Source organism: Stenella coeruleoalba, assembly GCF_951394435.1.
Source record: "Stenella coeruleoalba genome assembly, chromosome: 16".
NCBI classification, from domain to species: domain Eukaryota; kingdom Metazoa; phylum Chordata; class Mammalia; order Artiodactyla; family Delphinidae; genus Stenella; species Stenella coeruleoalba.
The window spans coordinates 36,751,657-36,769,945 of NC_137162.1; the positions used below are offsets into that span (position 1 = coordinate 36,751,657).

The 18,289-nt window shown below is 42.1% G+C and overlaps 1 protein-coding gene across 2 annotated transcripts in view; it reads left to right on the forward strand.

The window, feature by feature from the left end:
- Nucleotides 1–18,289, forward strand: part of LIPA (lipase A, lysosomal acid type) — a gene marked incomplete at its 3' end in the record, with an annotated part of 104,174 nt that overhangs the window by 57,137 nt on the left and 28,748 nt on the right. The window contains exons 1-3 of one of the 2 annotated variants that reach the window (XM_079900365.1): nt 8,271–9,153; nt 11,871–11,982; nt 14,041–14,158. In XM_079900365.1, the coding sequence (XP_079756491.1) occupies nt 11,872–11,982; nt 14,041–14,158 (229 nt within the window). In that variant the 5' untranslated portion in view covers nt 8,271–9,153; nt 11,871. Of the gene's footprint in view, nt 1–8,270; nt 9,154–11,870; nt 11,983–14,040; nt 14,159–18,289 lie in introns of those variants that run through there. The other variant, XM_079900366.1, reaches the window with a different exon arrangement.

The following is an 18,289-nucleotide window of genomic DNA, read 5'->3' on the forward strand; positions in this document are numbered from 1 at the left end:
AGGAACAGCAGCTAAACTGAAGTGACCATCTCATTAAGTTGACTAAAATCCACTGTCCCCAAGATCCACCTGCCCTTTGCATAGACATAGTTAAGCAATCCTTTAAAGAGAAAGAAATTGGCACTGAGACCACACAACGAACAGATGACAGACCAAGAATTCTGACTCCAAAGTCTAAGCCCAGGTCCTCACATCTTAACACCTCAGCGACTCTGTAATCACATCCAGTCGCCATCACAAATTGGACCTGCAGATTCATTACTAGGACTTAGTCTCAATTTTTGGTAAAGAAATTTTTTAAAATTCATCCTCTCTCAGATATGAAATAGATTGCAAAATAGGTGCCCCAAATATGATCCAATCCTGCAATAACTGATCTCTGATGGAAGTTTAACTCGTGACTGGCTTTCTAGATGGCGGTTTTGTAATGAATCAACATCCTTTTTTTTTTAACATCTTTATTGGAGTATAATTGCTTTACAATGGTGTGTTAGTTTCTGCTTTATAACAAAGTGAATCAGTTATACATATACATATGTCCCCATATCTCTTCCCTCTTGCGTCTCCCTCCCTCCCACCCTCCCTATCCCAACCCCTCTAGGTGGTCACAAAGCACCGAGCTGATCTCCCTGTGCTATGCAGCTGCTTCTCACTAGCTATCGATTTTACGTTTGGTAGTGTATACATGTCCATGCCACTCTCTCACCCCGTCACAGCTTACCCTTCCCTCCCCATATCCTCAAGTCCATTCTCTAGTAGGTCTGTGTCTTTATTCCCGTCTTACCCCTAGGTTCTTCATGACATTTTTTTTTCCTTAGATTCCATATATATGTGTTAGCATACGGTATTTGTCTTTCTCGGCAGCGATGGGCGCGAGCGGCGGGACTGCCGGGGGACCGAGTAGTACGTCGCCCTCCAGCCTCGCGCCCGTGTACCCGCTTGGAGCCCCAGCTCCTGGGACTCGGGCCGCCGAGTCCGGCAGAGCTCTGGGAGGCGCTGAAGCGCTAGGCGAGGCTTTGACAACGACAAGGTCACTTGCAAACTGCCCGCCGAGAGTGAAAAGGGCTTCAACTCTGTGGCCAAATTGCACAACGTGAGGAGCTTGGAGGAAACACGAACTGTTTCATCCCGTAGACCGTGCACCAAGGCGAAAAGCCACTGCGGGAAAGGATGGGGACCCGGCTAAGGCCCAGAATTCTGACAGTGATTCGCGACATTTTATGACCCGTTCCTGGCTGTTCCTCCGCAGATAACAGCCGGTCATCTAAAGCAACCTCACACAAACAGGGACCACTCGTCCCCTTCACGAACGGTGGAGAGACTTCAAAAGCGAGTCCTCAGCGGGAGAGAGCCGGCCTTCCAGCTGCAGGGCCTGCGCGTCTTCCTCTTCCGAAGCTAGTGAGTACCTCCCTCAGCATCGACATTCAAGTGAAGCAGAAGATACTCCAGCTCTGACAACCTGTTTATTGATAGGTTACAAAGGATCACAAGGTAAAAATCACTCAGAGGAAAACACAAGTACTGTACCTGTGGCTAGGCCTTCACAGTGGAACTCAGAAGGAGCCTCATTCATGGAAGTGCTAGGAATTTGGGCGAAAAACCCAGCGCCCTCACCACGAAAACTTAAAACAAATGTATTCCCTTTTGTCATTATGCGAGAAGAGGGCCTCCTGTTTCCTCTGAAGAAGGAGGCCCAAGGATAAGAAGCATCTTAATGGCATCACAGCAGCTGGACATCTACCATGTCACTGTACACCTACACGGCTGCTTTCCTAGAAGGATATTTGGCACTTCAGAAAGAGCAGAAACAGTTGTGAGGAGATGCAAGCCAAGATCCCAGGACAAAGATTAGCTGAAAGACCGAACATTAAAATGCATACCTATAATCCAGAGGGTAGACTTTGGGGGAAATACCAAGGAGTAAGGGATGAAGATGGTGATCAGTTCTCTGATGATGTATTCTGAAGACGGGCATTAGGATGTTCTCCTAAATCTCTCACTGTTGAGATGTGGTTGTCTTATATCAGACTTTTGAACAAGTATCAAGACACCAGACACTTTTGAAGGCAAGAATTTTATAAAGTTACACTAAGGAAACTATTGAAAAAATGCCCAGTTCATCTGTCAGACGATGACCTTCATGTGCTTGAATATTGTGTTTAACCACATTGTATTAAAATTTTGCACTGTATCATGCATTGGTCTGAGTATTGCTTATAATAGAGTGCTTTCTTTTTTTTCTTTAAGCCAAATGAAAGCAAGTGAGTCCTTTTTGTCTTATTCTCATCTCTATCAGATATTACTTATTACCTGTCTTTCAGGGAGATACTTAGTTGTGCCAGGAGTCACCTAAAATGAATTAGAAAGCTATAACATCCTTCTTTTTTGGATAAAGAAGTGAGCAGTCTAGAGAATTTTATGCATATTTGCAAGGGGTTATTGAGATATTGGATGTGAAGTACTTAGGAAGACACTTACAGGAAATGCTTAACAAATGTGATTCCTCCTTCTGCCTTCCCTTAGGAAGAATGTTATCTTTCATCTTGTTCGGAATAAGGAGTACTTTTAGCATGAGCTAGAGGTGAAGGGTCTTTCTAGGTGACCAGAATTTCCTGGAGCAGCCTGGGGTCTAAGAAAGGTCTAAGATGATGCACGGAGGTGAAGGGAGTACCCATGCTTGTGCTTTTCCTGTGTTGAGTTCTTTGATCTAACAGGGGATATGTTCATTTACCGGATGTTAACGTTTGGAAAGGAAATATTTTCAAAAGCTACGGTTGAGGGACTTCCCTGGTGATCCAGTGGGTAAGACTCTGCGCTACCAATGCAGGGGGCCGGGGTTCAGTCCCTGGTCAGGGAACTAGATCTGCATGCATGCTGCAGCTAAGAGTTCGCATACTGCAACTAAAGATCCCGCGTGCTGCAACTGAGACCCAGCACAGCCAAAATAAATAAATAAAGTGCTTACCCATTAAAAAAAAAAAAAGCTACAGTTGAATTATTGTCTTGCCAATATGTCACTTTAAATTTACCCCCAAAGAGAGGGAAACCTCTAGGCTGCAGAAACCTCAGTCTCACTTATACACACTTTCATGTCATCTTAAAGGATTGTATGGTTGTCTCCAGAGAAGTTAACACTTACATTACCAAAGATTTGTTTGTCTAATATGTTGGCATCTCTTCTTTTCTGAATTAATTTATTTTTATTTATTTATTTTTGGCTGCGTTGAGTCTTCGTTGCTGTGCGCGGGCTTTCTCTAGTTGCGGTGAGTGGGGGCTACTCTTCGTTGCAGTGCACGGGCTTCTCATTGTGGTGGCTTCTCTTGTTGCGGAGCACGGGCTCTAGGCGCACGGGCATCAGTAGTTGTGGCTCACAGGCTCTAGAGCGCAGGCTCAGTAGTTGTGGCGCACGGGCTTAGTTGCTCCATGGCATGTGGGATCTCCCTGGACCAGGGATCGAACCTGTGTCCCTGGCATTGGCAGGTGGATTCTTAACCACTGTGCCATCAGGGAAGTCCCTATGTTGGCATCTTTAAACAATGTTGAAAGAAGAATAAAATATTAGAACAAATAAGAAAAATCCTTAAAGGAGAACCTTTGTTAGACCTATAAATTTTATTTCAAAGACTTTATCCTAATGGAATTACCATGCATAATAGCTGATATTGTTTTTTTTATAAAGTTATTTATTTATTTGGCTGCGTTGGGTCTTCGTTGCTGCACGCGGGCTTTCTCTAGTTGCGGTGAGCGGGGGCTACTCTTCGCTGTGGTGCACAGGCTTCTCATTGCGGTGACTTCTCTTGTTGTGGAGGCTTCTCTTGTTGCGGAGCATGGGCTCTAGGCATGTGGGCTTCAGTAGTTGTGGCTTGTGGGCTCTCTAGTGCAGGCTCAGTTGTTGTGGTGCACGAGCTTAGTTGCTCCGTGGCATGTGGGATCTTCCCTGACCAGGGATCGAACCCGTGTCCCCGGCATTGGCAGGTGGATTCTTAACCACTGCGCCACCAGGGAAGTCCCTGATATTGGTTTTTAAAAATGGAAATAACTTAAACATCCAACAAAGGAGATTTGTTAGTAAATTATTGTACCTCCAAATGACAAAATCATACATGCAACCATTAAAAATGATTTTTAAAATGTTGAATGACATAGAAAGATTTCCAATATTAAGTGGGAATAAAGTAGACAACTAAATAATACGTATAGTATGAGGCCATTTTTGTAAAATTAGGTATGCAGAGGAGAATTGTGTTAGATATATACACACCAAAGTGGGAATTATATTGAACCTATATGATAACGAAAAGCCATTAATAATAAGCAAATAAACTGAATTTATAGAAAGGAATTTGCTGTAAGGAAAAATGTTAAAAAAAAAAAAAAAACAATTAACCAACATTTATCGAGTGCTATATGCCAGACCTATTATAAGTGCTTTTTTTTTTAACATCTTTATTGGAGTATAATTGCTTTACAATGGTGTGTTAGTTTCTGCTTTATAACGAAGTGAATCAGCTATACATATACATATATCCCCATATATCTTCCCTCTTGTGTCTCCCTCCCTCCCACCCTCCCTATCCCACCCCTCTAGGTGGTCACAAAGCACCGAGCTGATCTCCCTGTGCTATGCGGCTGCTTCCCACTAGCTATCGATTTTATGTTTGGTAGTGTATATATGTCCATGCCACTCTCTCACTTCGTCCCAGCTTACCCTTCCCCCTCCCCATATCCTCAAGTCCATTCTCTAGTAGGTCTGCATCTTTATTCCCATCCTGCCCCTAGGTTCTTCATGACCAATTTTTTTTTTTTTAGATTCCGTATATATGTGTTAGCATACGGTATTTGTTTTTCTCTTTCTGACTTACTTCACTCTGTATGACAGACTCTAGGTCCATCCACCTCACTACAAATAACTCTTAAGTGCTTTTACACATTTTATCTTGTCTAAACTTTGAAATGGTATTAGACACTACTAATTTTATTTTACAGATGAGGAAACAGGCAGAAAGAAGTTAAAAATCTTCCCCAAGTTTGCATAGCTAACAAGTTGTAGATACTGGCTTGAACTTGGGAGGTCTGATCCCTGAGTCCGCATTGTTAACCACAATTCTGGCCTTCCTCCTACTTCCCTCTGCCAGCATAGAGTGTAGAAAGATCATGTGAACATTATCTTGAATTTCCCCAATCTAGCTCCATTTTTCATCTTTTTCCATCCTGCCCTGTGAAGTGGAAGGATTATGGAATAGACTATATTAACAGGCTCCTGTGTCCTCCAGCTACTGATTGAGTTTTGTCAATGGGGAGCATTTTGGAGAAGAAGGGAGAGAGACAGTGACGGTAGAGGGTTTATTTCTCTGGTTCTCTCCCTGCTGAGAGGCTAAGTGCTATGTCAGTCTACTGAAGGGTACTGTTCCTTTCAAGGGGCCTTCTATGAGACTCTTTCCTTCCGTTTTCCAGTAGCCATCTCATCTCTTTGGGCCTAGTGATGGCTAACTGCTGTGCTGTCTTGTGATTCCCCTACCCAACAACTGTTAAATAGTCCCTTTGTAAGTCAGCTCTCTCAATCATCCCATTTTAAGTGTCCTAGTTAGAATCCAAACTGATACAAGTCGTGATACCTGTTTTCAAAAAGCTGACATTGAGCATTTCGGGTATACACCACATGAACAGGAAGGTTGAAGCTAGTATAAGAATAGATCCTCTGTAGGAGTAAGGTTGATGGTTACAAACTAAGATATTTTAAGTTGCATGTTCATGGCCACCTGCACATTATTCTATTCTCCATTCCTTATTTTCCTCTTTTAGACAGATTAGCTGTAGAGATATCTGTAAAGCATGCTGCAGGGTGATCAAAATGCTCTCTGAAGTTTTGCAATCTTGCTGTCATAAGTAATTATATCAAAGTAATTCTCACAGCAGTTTTCAGAGCAATTTACAGACCTTGTGACACACATGGTCATCGAATCATAGAGCATTTTATAGACAGCTCTTCATCTGGAACAGATTTATGAGGTCATTAGATAGGCCCTCTATAGAAACTGAGAAACAGGAAATAGAATCTGAGACAGACTTGAGTCAAAACATTTGTATAAGGCTTCCCTGGTGGTGCAGTGGTTGAGAGTCTGCCTGCCGATGCAGGGGACATGGGTTCGTGCCCAGGTCCGGGAAGATCCCACATGCCGCAGAGCGGCTGGGCCCGTGAGCCATGGCCGCTGAGCCTGCACGTCCAGAGCCTGTGCTCCGCAACGGGAGAGGCCACAACAGTGAGAGGCCCGCATCCCGCAAAAACAAAAAAAACAAAAACAAACAAACAAAAGTTTGTATAGACTCCTTATCTTCCACTCAAGATAACATAAAGCATAATATAATAACACAGTTCTTTCCCTGCTTTCTCAGTCCTCTAATATTGAGGCCCTTCTCGTTAACTGTTGAACTATTTCACAAGTCTGAGCAGAACAGACATTTTAGGACTTGCAGAAAAGGTGTGTCTACAGTCAAGCATCACAAGTCATGACCGGGTCACTCTTCCACTCCCTTGAGGCAGCTGCCTTCTTCTTTTGTACCCAACATGATTGATGGTGATAACATATAAAAGTTTCATAAAAACAAAAAATAAATATATATTTTTCTAAATTTGAGGCAAGGAGAGAGGCTTTCATTTTCTGCTCTGACAGCTCAGTTCTGACTCACACAGGAAGGGAAAGGGTTGGAGGAGGAGGTAGAGAATAAGGAGAAATTCTAGAAAGTTGCCTACACATAAAAGGAACAAGCCAGCAGATATAAAGGTACAGAACATCTTTTAAAGCTAATGCTGCATCTGCTAGTTCTGTCTATAGTTGCTTCCTTAACTACATTCAGATCTGTGCTTTCTATAAAATGCAAATAAATTCTGCAATACTTGGAAAGACTGATCTTATGAGAGTAATTGTGAGACTGGCCTGGCTGTCTACAATTGGTTGGCACTTAGTATTGACACTGATTTCCATATTCCTAGGGTTTACAGGGTAACCAGGATCTTGTGGGAGAACCCAGCACTGCTGACCACTGTGGCCTTTACTCAGGTCTCAGTCTGCTCCCTTTCAGCCCTTCTTTTCTCCTAAAGATCCCAGGGATTTAGCCTGGTTCTTCTCTTCTTTGGAAGATTCCTTCTCTGTAATGAAATGAATGGTACAGACAAAAAGTGTAATTGTCCTCTCTCTCTCTACTTTAATAGCTCCTCTGAGTTTTTTTGGTTTGTTTGTTTTTTCATTTGTCTGGTTTTTGTTTTGTTTTGAACCATGAATCATTTTTAAAATGATAATATGTTATAGAACTCCAACAGAAATTTGTGGATTATAATGTTACAAGGGGTATAGAAGTCACTGCAAACAAATTGTTTAAAGACATAAGCACAATTTCATTGTTTTAAAATATCATGTAAGTGTATCACAGAACAACCACAAACTCAATAATAAGCAATGTTAAAATAAAACAACAAAAGCATTTTCAAATCAGTAAAAGCCAAAGTTCTTGCAAGGATTTATGTAGCCATACATGATGGACTTCCCCATCCTTACCTCTACCCCTGCCACCCTCTGAATCTTCACCTGGAAGCCTCCCCTGCCCCAATATTGACAGGGCAAGCTCCCCCATTTCCTTCAGGACTCAATTGGCCCCTTCTTTGTGACAAAGTGAAAAATGGCCTGCTGGCAGTTAAACTATTAAGAGGGAATGGAATAGAGAGCCCAGAAATAAACCCACGCACCTATGGCCAATTAATCTATGACAAAGGAAGCAAAAATATACAATGGAGAAAAGACACTTCAACAAGTGGTGCTGGGAAAACTGGACAGCTATATGCAAAACAATGAGATTAGAACATTTCCTCACACCATATACAAAAATAAACTCAAAATGGATTGAAGACCTAAATGTAAGACCTGAAACCATAAAACTCCTAGAAGAGAACATAGGCAGAACATTCTTTGACATAAATCATAGTAATATATACATATATTTTTAGATCTGTCTCCAAAGGCAAAGGAAACAAAAGCAAAAAAAGGGGAGGGGGAATCTAGTTACACTTAAAAGCTTTTGCACAGCAAAGGACATCACTGACAAAATAAAAAGACAACCTATGGAATGGGGAAAAATATTTACAAGTGATATGACTGGCAAGGTTTTGTTGCCTTTCTCCTGAAAACCTTCCAATGGCTTCTTATCTTGGTCAGAAGAAATAGCAGAGTCGTTACAATTGGCCCCCAAGGCACCTCTAGGACTTCATGTTCTACCACTCTCCACCACGTGCATTCTGTTCCAGCCACGCTGACCGAATTTCGCTTATTAGAACCTACTAAGAATATTCCTGCCTCAGGACCTTTGCATTTGCTATTCTCTCATCTCAGAATGCTCCTTCCCCAGTATCCACATGGCTCTGAGTCACCTCCTTTTTGTTTGTGCTCCGGTGTCACTTCATCAGAGAGTCCTTTCCTGATTACCTTGTGCATAACATAGCACCCACCTTCATTATCCCTTTAGTTTTTTATTGCTCTTCATAGCACTTTCCATTACCTCATTTTTTAATTTATTCATGGTGTTTCTTCCCATTAGAATGTAAGCAGGAGAAGAGGGCTCTTGTTTGGCTACTATACCCCTAGTGTCTTAATAATGCTAGGCATCTTAGCAATAAAAATAAAATGTACAGTAAGATTACTCTGCAGCAGGCACACCGCTAAGGGCTTTATCCGTAGCATATAATTTCTTTTCATCCGTAGAGCCTATGTTTTCCGTGCTAGGCGCAGAGAGCGGCGGCCCTGCAAGAGCCCCTGGGGCAGAGCCGGGGGCAGCCGCTAGGAGACCGGGCGGGTGCGGCCTGCAGGTGTAGCTGGTAATCGACTCCGCCGGGGAGGAGGCCGCAGGGCGCCGCACCTCTTGGTCCATGGCGCATGCTCCGCTTCAGCGGCGGACCCTCTCAGAAGCGGCGGCGGCGCTAGGCCTGGGCGGTGTCTCCGCGGCACTTCCCGGCGGCCGGCTGCTCTGATTGGGGGCGCTGGTAGCCGGAGGCGGGAGCGGGCCCTGGCGTCCAGCCGTCACCGCCCCCTCCAGGTCCCAGCCGGGGACCCAGCCCCGCGAGCTGGCACTGCGGCTGTGGACAGCGGCCCGGGAGGATTGCTCCAGGTGAGTGCCGGCCCCGTTGCGCTGCCAGGTGCGGGTGCCGCAGCTTCGGCTTCCCCCGACGGGCTCTGAGGCCAGGGCCCCGCACCGCTTCCAAGGCTCATTCCAGCCGGCCCTGAGCCTCCGCACGCCGGCAGGACTCTCTGCGCTGGTCTCCGGCGCGTCTTACCTGGAGCACCTGTGGATGCCTCTTCTGCAGGTGGTCGCCCGAGGCATCTCGCGGTGACCCAGGAATTGAGGGCTGTCTTGAATTTGCCTGCTGTTTCCCAGGTGCCCTCGGGTTTCCTGGGCAGGCGCGGTCACCTCTGGGCTGCAGCGACACCCAGGATTTCTGATTCCCAGCTTCCCTCACCTCCTTCCTCCTTGTTCTTTACTCCTATTAACTCCCCCAGGCAGCCTGCAGACCACTCTAACTTGTTAGTCAAGGTGTGGTCGATAACGGTTTGACATCGGTCCTGGTGAATATCTTGGCGATACTATTTAACCAGTTGGCATTTTGCTTCCAGTACTTAACTTGGGTGAGGCTCAGTTTCCTGGAAAAAGGACCTAACGGTACTGCAGAGAGTTGTCGGAGGCATAATTAACATAGTAGGTCGGAAGCGCTGCCTGCGGAAGCCTGGAGCATAGCAGGAGATTAAATGGGAGCGGAAATTACTAGTGGTGTTGTTATTATTAGAAAGCTGAATGACAAGCTGCTTTGGAGCTTTTCTTCAGCCACTGAACTCTGGACTGCCCCGATCCCATTTTTCAAAATCTGTCTTGTGCATCTACACTTTGCTAGGTCCTGGGGGTTCAGAGTTGACTCAGATGCTGGCTCTGCCCTTGGGCTGGGGTAAAATGAAGACAGACAAGTACTTAATTGGATTGTTACAGTATAAAAAGGGTTGAGATAAAAGTTGCTAAGAGAGCCCAGCAAAGCACATTGCATGCATCCTGGAGGAGGCTTTTTCTCTTTTGAACTTCTCAATCCTCATCCTTATGACAATTACTGGACTAGTAGGTTGAAAAACTAGTGTTTTGTTGGAAGGAAAAATCAGCTGGGTGACATTTCCAGTTGAGTGGCTTCAGCTGTTATATTCCTGGAGCTTCCATTGTGGACAGCTGGCCCAGGTCCCGGAGGATAGGCCTGAGTGGAAACGCAGATACTGCCAGAGGCTTCACTGTTTCAAATTGTGGTTACAGACTTTCACTTTTCTTTTCAATATACTCCTTATTCCCGAGTAATAATGGGGTTTTGGAAGGTTATATTTATAATAAAAGGTAGCCCGGAACTGTACAGCCCTTCGCAACCACTGTAGAGAAACACAAACTTATGAGTAAGCACAGTGGGCTTGCTTTGCCAGTAGAGACTCAAGATAACATCCCCTCCTGTCTAGAATTTCCAGGTTCACCACTGCTGGGAGAAATCACTGTAGCACCATCAAGAGATGCACCGACAGAAGGGAGTCAGTTCACTTTTGCAATCTTCTGAGAACCAATTTCTTAAGACTTGTGGAATACTCAGTTTAAGCCCAAGACTTAAAAACAGCTGTATTGTATTACTGACGTACAATAGCAGGGCATATTTAGAATGTACAACTTTATGTTTTGATATGTATACACATGTGAAACTGTGATACATTCAACATCATTAACCTGTTCATCACCCCCAAAAGATTTCCCTTTGCAATGCTTAGCTCCTGGCCCTCGTCTCCCCAGGCAGCCATTGATCTGCTTTACGTCAATAGAGATAAGGTTGCATTTTCTAGAGTTTTATAGAAATGAAATCATACATATTTATTTATATGGTCTGGCTTCTTTCACTCACCATAATTGTTTTGAGATTCATCCATGTTATTTTACGTGCATTCCTTTTTATTGCTGAGTAGTGTGTATATATCACAATATGTTGACCCATTCACCCATTAGGGGCATTTGGGTTTTTCCAGTGTTTGGCTGTTGCACAAGTCTTTGTATGGGTATACACTCATGCATCTTTTTGAATGATTATATTTATTTTGAAAAATGTGGGAGGCCTGGGCTGTTGTCCCAGCTTTGCCTCTAACCATCTGGGCGTCCTTGGAAGAGTCACTTCATTTTGCCTTTAACATCCATCTTCAAGGTCTTTGCTACACTATGATTTTGTGCCATCACTGCCAGAAACTAGATGGTCTTTGGTGATGGCTGGAGGGTCTCAGAAGCAAAGAGGGGTGGTCTTCTTTCCCTCTATTTCTCTTGCAAGCTCTCTTTTCTTTCATGACACTTTTCCCTTTGGGTGTAATTTTATGCACGGAGGGAAGTGAATAGCCAGTGGGAGCAAGAACTCGCATCGCTGAACTTAAAAGTGTTTAAATTACAATTAGGAAAAGGTGGGAGGTTAACAGGCTCTGGAATTTGGGGGATCTTCCTTTTTCTCAACCTATTCTCTTCTGAGTCCTTCTTTCTGCTATTTCTCTGGGAACATTATGTTTAACCACCTGGTGAGGAGGTGAGTGGGTGTTCTGGGCTCCAAATGTCACATATTAACTGGGGGTGGCAGGTGGGAGGTTTCCCAGTAAAAGAGAATTCCTCAATTTTTGCTTCGAGGTATGGCTTGAGTCATTTGTTCTATATTTGCCCTTTACCTAACTTTTACCTGACCTAAACCTGGTTCAGAACTTTGTATGGGAGCATTATTTACCAACATAATTTTGTGTAGTAAAACTTTGTGTAGACAAGTAACAACAGACTGTTTTATACAGAATGAAAATGTGGCTCTGGTGTTTGGTGGTCTGTTTGGTCCTTGGGACCCTGCATTCCGAGGTATCCAGAGGGAAGCTGACACCTGTGGATCCTGAAACAAACATGAATGTGGTAAGTTTCTCAAAGTCATCTGTTTTTAAAAGCGCATCTGTGATCAATGTTAATTATTTTCTGAAATCCAGTTATGTAGCTACATGAAGCCACAAACTCTATTCTCTTTATATCACATTATGTTTTTCCTGTTCTCCGAATCTTAGATTCAGCTAGCTGGACTTTACCTAAAAGGTAATGTGTATTTTACAAACCTCATTTGCTGTTAAAACATATACTTCTTAGTAAGATAAGTGATATTTTTATACATTCATTTCATTTTTAAGTCTCACTGAATTTGTTTAAACAACAATTAAAAAAAGTGTCAAAACTTTGAAAGAATGTTAATACTCAATGTGCTGAACAAGGACAGATTACCAATGTCCATAGTTCAATATAAAAATCAAAGTATCTGAAAAAAAATTTGTTAGAACAAATAAGCAAAAATAGTCCCTCGAAATGAAAACATTTCAAAGTTATTAATCTTAAGTAAACAATTAAATCTGGCGATACCTTATTTAGGCATAAAATATCAGGAAAGTACATGTTGCTACAGAAAACAGCAGCTTTAAAACAGATGATGCAGTGACGCAACTGAAGAATCAGGCAACCTTGGAGATGGAGATAAATTTATAGTCAGCCAAGAGAGTATGACCTGATATCTGGGTCTTAAGGTTACATTTTATTTCTTGTCCCAGATCTTTTCTTTTTAAGTTTTTTTAAAATTGAAAGCATTTTTATTTTAAAATTTTTTTCCTGTAAGAATGATAAACTTAAATCCTTTCAAGTGTTTGTGGTAGAGAGAATAATGAGTACTTATTTACACTAAGTCTTCTGGATAATTGAGTTATCCATATGCCACTGAGCTCCAAATTAACAATTGCCCCATGGATTAATTGGTACAAACTGTTATGTATAAAATAGATAAACGAGGATATGTTGTACAACACAGGGAATGTAGCCAATATTTTATAATAACTATAAATGGAATTTAACCTTTAAAAATTGTGAATCACTGTGTTGCACACCTGAAACATATAATATTGTACATCAGCTATAACCTCAGTTTAAAAAAAAAGAAAACAAAAAACAATTAATTGCCCCACGGATCTTTCCTTATGGAGTAGTGAATTTGATCATAATTCCTTACTTTTCCTCTTTTCCCTCCAGTTTTATTGAGATATAATTGACATATAACATTGTATTAGTTTAAGGTGTACAACATAATGATTTGCACTATGTATATATTGTAAAATGATTACCACAATCATTTAATTTATTTATTTATTTAACATCTTTATTGGAATATAATTGCTTTACAATGGTGTGTTCGTTTCTGCTTTATAACAAAGTGAATCAGCTATACATATACATATATCCCCATATCTCCTCCCTCTTGTGTCTCCCTCCCACCCTCCCTATCCCACCCCTATTTACAATAGCCAGGACATGGAAGCAACCTAAGCGTCCATCGACAGATGAATGGATAAAGAAGATGTGGCACATATATACAATGGAACATTACTCAGCCATAAAAAGAAACGCAGTTGAGTTATTTGTAGTGAGGTGGATGGACCTAGAGTCTGTCATACAGAGTGAAGTAAGTCAGAAGGAGAAAAACAAATAGCGTATGCTATCACAATCATTTTTTCTTTTCTTGTTCAACTCTACCTTGACATTCTAGTGTAGTTTTATTGGTCCATTGGTTAAAAACAGATTAATACTTTTTATGCTTCATTTCCCAGGATGGGGTCTCTTAAAACAAGGAAAATGGTAGATTACAGTATTACCTGGCATATTTAGAAAAGAAAGAAAGAAGTGTTTATTTGTACCTGGGAGCCAGGATGGAAACAAAGAAGCCCAAAGCTATGGTAAAATAAGACACACTTGGTGTAGAACATGTTAAAATGGTTTAGCTGAACATCTGTGAGTAGAACACAGAGGTAAAACAAGGGGAGGATTTACTTTTGCGATGGGATGTTGGCTACTAGATTGAGCAGACTGCAATTTCAGTAACAATTCATTTCTTAAGGAAAACCTGGAGAATGTCATTGACACTTTGTCTTCTTTGCTCCACAGAGTGAAATTATCTCTCACTGGGGATTCCCTAGTGAGGAACACCTAGTTGTGACAGAAGATGGATATATTCTTTGCCTTAACCGAATCCCCCACGGGAGGAAGAACCATTCTGACAGAGGTATGGGTGTTTTCTGTGGTGAGAAAGGAAAGCTCTGAAAATTTAACAGCATTGCTGGAATTTGTTTCTTTTTTTAGGTCAGTAACCAAGTTCAGATTTAACTTGAAAACATTGAAATGGGATTATTTTTTAGACCGAAGTACTCAACATGTTACATTTATGCAAGGTGTATAAAAAACACTTCTTCGGGCTTCCCTGGTGACGCAATGGTTGAGAATCTGCCTGCCAATGCAGGGGACACGGGTTCGAGCCCTGGTCTGGGAGGATCCCACATGCCGCGGAGCAACTAGCCCCGTGAGCCACAGTTACTGAGCCTGCGCATCTGGAGCCTGTGCTCTGCAACAAGAGAGGCCGCGATAGTGAGAGGCCCGTGCACCGCGTTGAGGAGTGGCCCCCACTTGCTGCAACTAGAGAAAGCCCTCGCACAGAAACGAAGAGCCAACACAGCCATAAATAAATAAATAAAAATTTTTAAAAAAAGGCAAAATTCCTTCCTTTTAAAAAAAAAAAACACTTCTTCTTTTAAAGAAATAAGGACAAGAGTCATCTAATTTCATATTTCGCTTAAAGGTTCGAAGGTCAGGTTTGTTTGAGGATATGCTAAAATCTCTGCTTTCTTTGTTATAAGGAAGCATTTCATTTAATAAAATGGTTTGAGCATTAAGTAGATAGCTCTTGCTGTTTGAAAATTACTTAATTTTTTGAATAGGTAATGTATTCCCATAGTTCAAAAATCAAAGAGAACAAAAAGATACACAGCGAAATACCTCCCTCCCATCTCATTCTCCACCTCCCTAGTTTTTTATGTATCTTTCCAAAATCTCTTTATTTTAAATTTCTTTATCTCTAAAAAAATCTCTTTAGAAGCAAACATAAATTATTATTTTTCCTTGCTTCCCTTTTAATATAAAATGTGGCTTATCATGCACATTCTTTTGTTCCTTGAATTTTTTACTTAAGATTTTGGAGATTTTTCCATACAATACAGAGAGCACTTCATCATTTATCTCTGCTGATACATAGTATTCCACTGTATAACTGTACCATGATTTATTTAACAAGTGTCCTATTAATGGGCATTTAGACTATTTCTAGTCTTCGATTAACAAATATTGCTGCTGTAAGTAACCTTGTATGTGTGCAAGTTTATTTATAAGATACATTTTCAGAAATAGAATTTTTGGGTCAGAGGATATATGGATTTGTGATTTTGATAGATATTGTTAAATTGCTTTTCATGTGGTCTTGTTCTGGTAATTACTCTCATAAGCAATATATGAAAGTTCTTATAGTTTTGGCTTAAAATATATACATATTTTTTCTTATAACTCAAGCAAAACTGTGGTTTCCAATGCGGATTGAGGAATTTCTATATAGATTACTTGAAATTGTTAGATATCAGAATAAGGATCTGATCCTTAGTCAATCATCTCTCCAGATGTAGCTTATTTTTTTTCTTTTAACATTTTCTGATTTTAGAAACTTAGGAAATTAAGGTGAGATTAAGGTAATTGGATAACTATCTCTTCTTCAATTAAAATTTTATGTGAGTAGAAAATTTTTATTCAAAGCAAACTTAAAAGCCCTCTGTGTTAATGTGAGCTTTGTAATCTGTTTTTCTCTTAATATAATCTGATTTATCCATGTTGTTCTGGCATAAATTCTAGCTATAATGAGCCTTTCAGTAATGTTACCTGGTCAAGACAGCCAATGCTGTTTTTGAAATTTAATTTCTAACTCTTGAGAGTTTTATGATTTACAGATCCTCTTAAAAGCATGTTACAAAATGAGCAATGAGTTACAGCAAGGGCTTCTATTTTTTCTTCTGCTCAAGACACACAAAACATATTTTATTTCAGAGTGAACATATGATCTTGATTTCCTTCCCTTTTTTTAAAAGAAGTAAACCCTGTATACAGATTTCGGATCCCATATAAAGAAAAATAGGTATTGATATTATTTCTCTTAAAAGTGGTTAGTTGACTAATAATTAGTAGTGTGAGCCATTGTTAAAAAATGCAGGGAACCACAGTAAAAACATGCTTAGAGAATGTGCCTCCTCTTCTTTTTCTATATCCACCTCTAGGCTTCTCTTTCCTACAGCAATTAAAGCATATAGTGCCAGATGCCCTATGGTATGTATCTCAGCCACTGCAGGTGAAGGTGCTATGCCCTGGGAAGTGAGCATCCTTTTTTTTTTTTTTTGCGGTACGCGGGCCTCTCACTGTTGTGGCCTCTCCCGTTGCGGAGCACAGGCTCCGGACGCGCAGGCTCAGCGGCCATGGCTCACGGGGCCCAGCCGCTCCGCGGCATGTGGGATCTTCCCGGACCGGGGCACGAACCCGTGTCCCCTGCATCGGCAGGCGGACTCTCAACCACTGCGCCACCAGGGAAGCCCAAGCATCCTTTTTGATTTGCTCTCAGGTGGTAGGAAGAAGAATCAGGAGAATTCCGCCTGCCCCTAAATACTTCTGTGCTTTCTCCTCTGTGGGCCTTGGATTCTTCATCTGTCAAAACAGTCGATTGGCTGGGATGATCTCAAAGTTCCCCATTAGTCTTTATCACTCTCTGGTTCTACGGGTTATATTCTATATTCAGTCATTTATTGGCAGGGGTGTGTGGATTGGGGCAGTGGATACCCTTGGTTTTCAGAATGGGGAACAGACTGAATGCACTCTGAACCAAGTCTGGTGATAGCATTAAGTCCCCACCCTTTTCCTCTGTTCTGCGAGGCCTCCCTGTAGAGGATCAGTGGTATGTATATAACACCTGCTGTGAACTAAGCTCAGAGGCGAGTTTTGGAGGAAATCTGTGACAAGTGACTTAGTTATCTAAAGGAATTTGTGATTCTCCTGAAAACTGCATAGGTGTTTCTCTGATGGTTTGCATTTCCATGGTCCAAGGCAGAGCACGGAGCTGAGGCTCTCGCTGTCCTTCACTCCCATTCAGGAGCAGTGTTGTCAGTGGTACTAATTTGGCTTATTTAAGCCAGATAGACAAAAAGAATACACACAATCCTTCACACCCAACATGGAACCCAGCTCATCCATGCCCCTTCCTCTCCTGACTCCCCCTCTATTAATCACACCCTTGTCCTCCTGGACCTAGACCAGAAACTGCATAGTCACTCTTGACTCCCATCCTGGAGGAGCTGTCAGGTCCTCTCTAGCCTCCCCTGTTATATGGCTTCAGTTCAGCCCTTTCTTCTCTTCGCCAGGCCACCATCGTACCTTATGCTCTTGTGACCATTTACTTGGCCATCTGAAATTAAGCTTAGAACCTGAGAGAGAGAAAGAATTTCAAAACAGGAATAGGGAAATTCAGTCTGCTTATCTTTTAAGAAATTAATGCTTTTAAGAAAATAATGCCGTACATCTGTACTATTTATAAGTCATTACAAGATATGTTAAAACATTATTCATTTATCAAGGATGAAGTGAAGCTATTCCTCTTACCCTTCTTAATGTAGTTTTTCTCAGTTTTTGTGTTCTTCTGTGATGCTGTAACCTTACCCCTGGGTTCAGGGGTGCTAACAAAGGCATTCTTGTCTGTGGATAGTTGCTAAGTTGGAGTTTCTGTGCGGGGGCTAGAGCTGGGGATCTCCTATTCTGCCATCTTGCCGATGTCACCTCCATTATTTATTTATAGGTACCACATTCCTTGTGGAACCTTAGTTTAAAGCTGTGTGGTGAGGGCTTCCCTGGTGGCGCAGTGGTTGAGAGTCCGCCTGCCGATGCAGGGGACACAGGTTCGTGCCCCGGTCCAGGAAGATCCCACATGCTGCCAAGCGGCTGGGCCCGTGAGCCATGGCTGCTGAGCCTGCGCGTCCAGAGCCTGTGCTCCGCAACGGGAGAGGCCACAGCGGTGAGAGGCCCGCGTACCGCAGGAAAAAAAAAAAAAAAAAAGCTGTGTGGTGAGCATCTTTCAGTCCTGTCTCAGTGACCCCCTCTGATTGTATGTTGAGCCTCACTTGGGGATCACTGGAAGTTTTTTATGATCACAGAACTTGGCCACATGGCTCCTCTACCCATGCCAACTGCTCTCCTTTCTGCCAACCTCCCTGTTCTCACCCGTCTTACGTAGTTTTGCAGGATTCAGCTTCGTAGCGCGCAGGTATAATTATATGATATG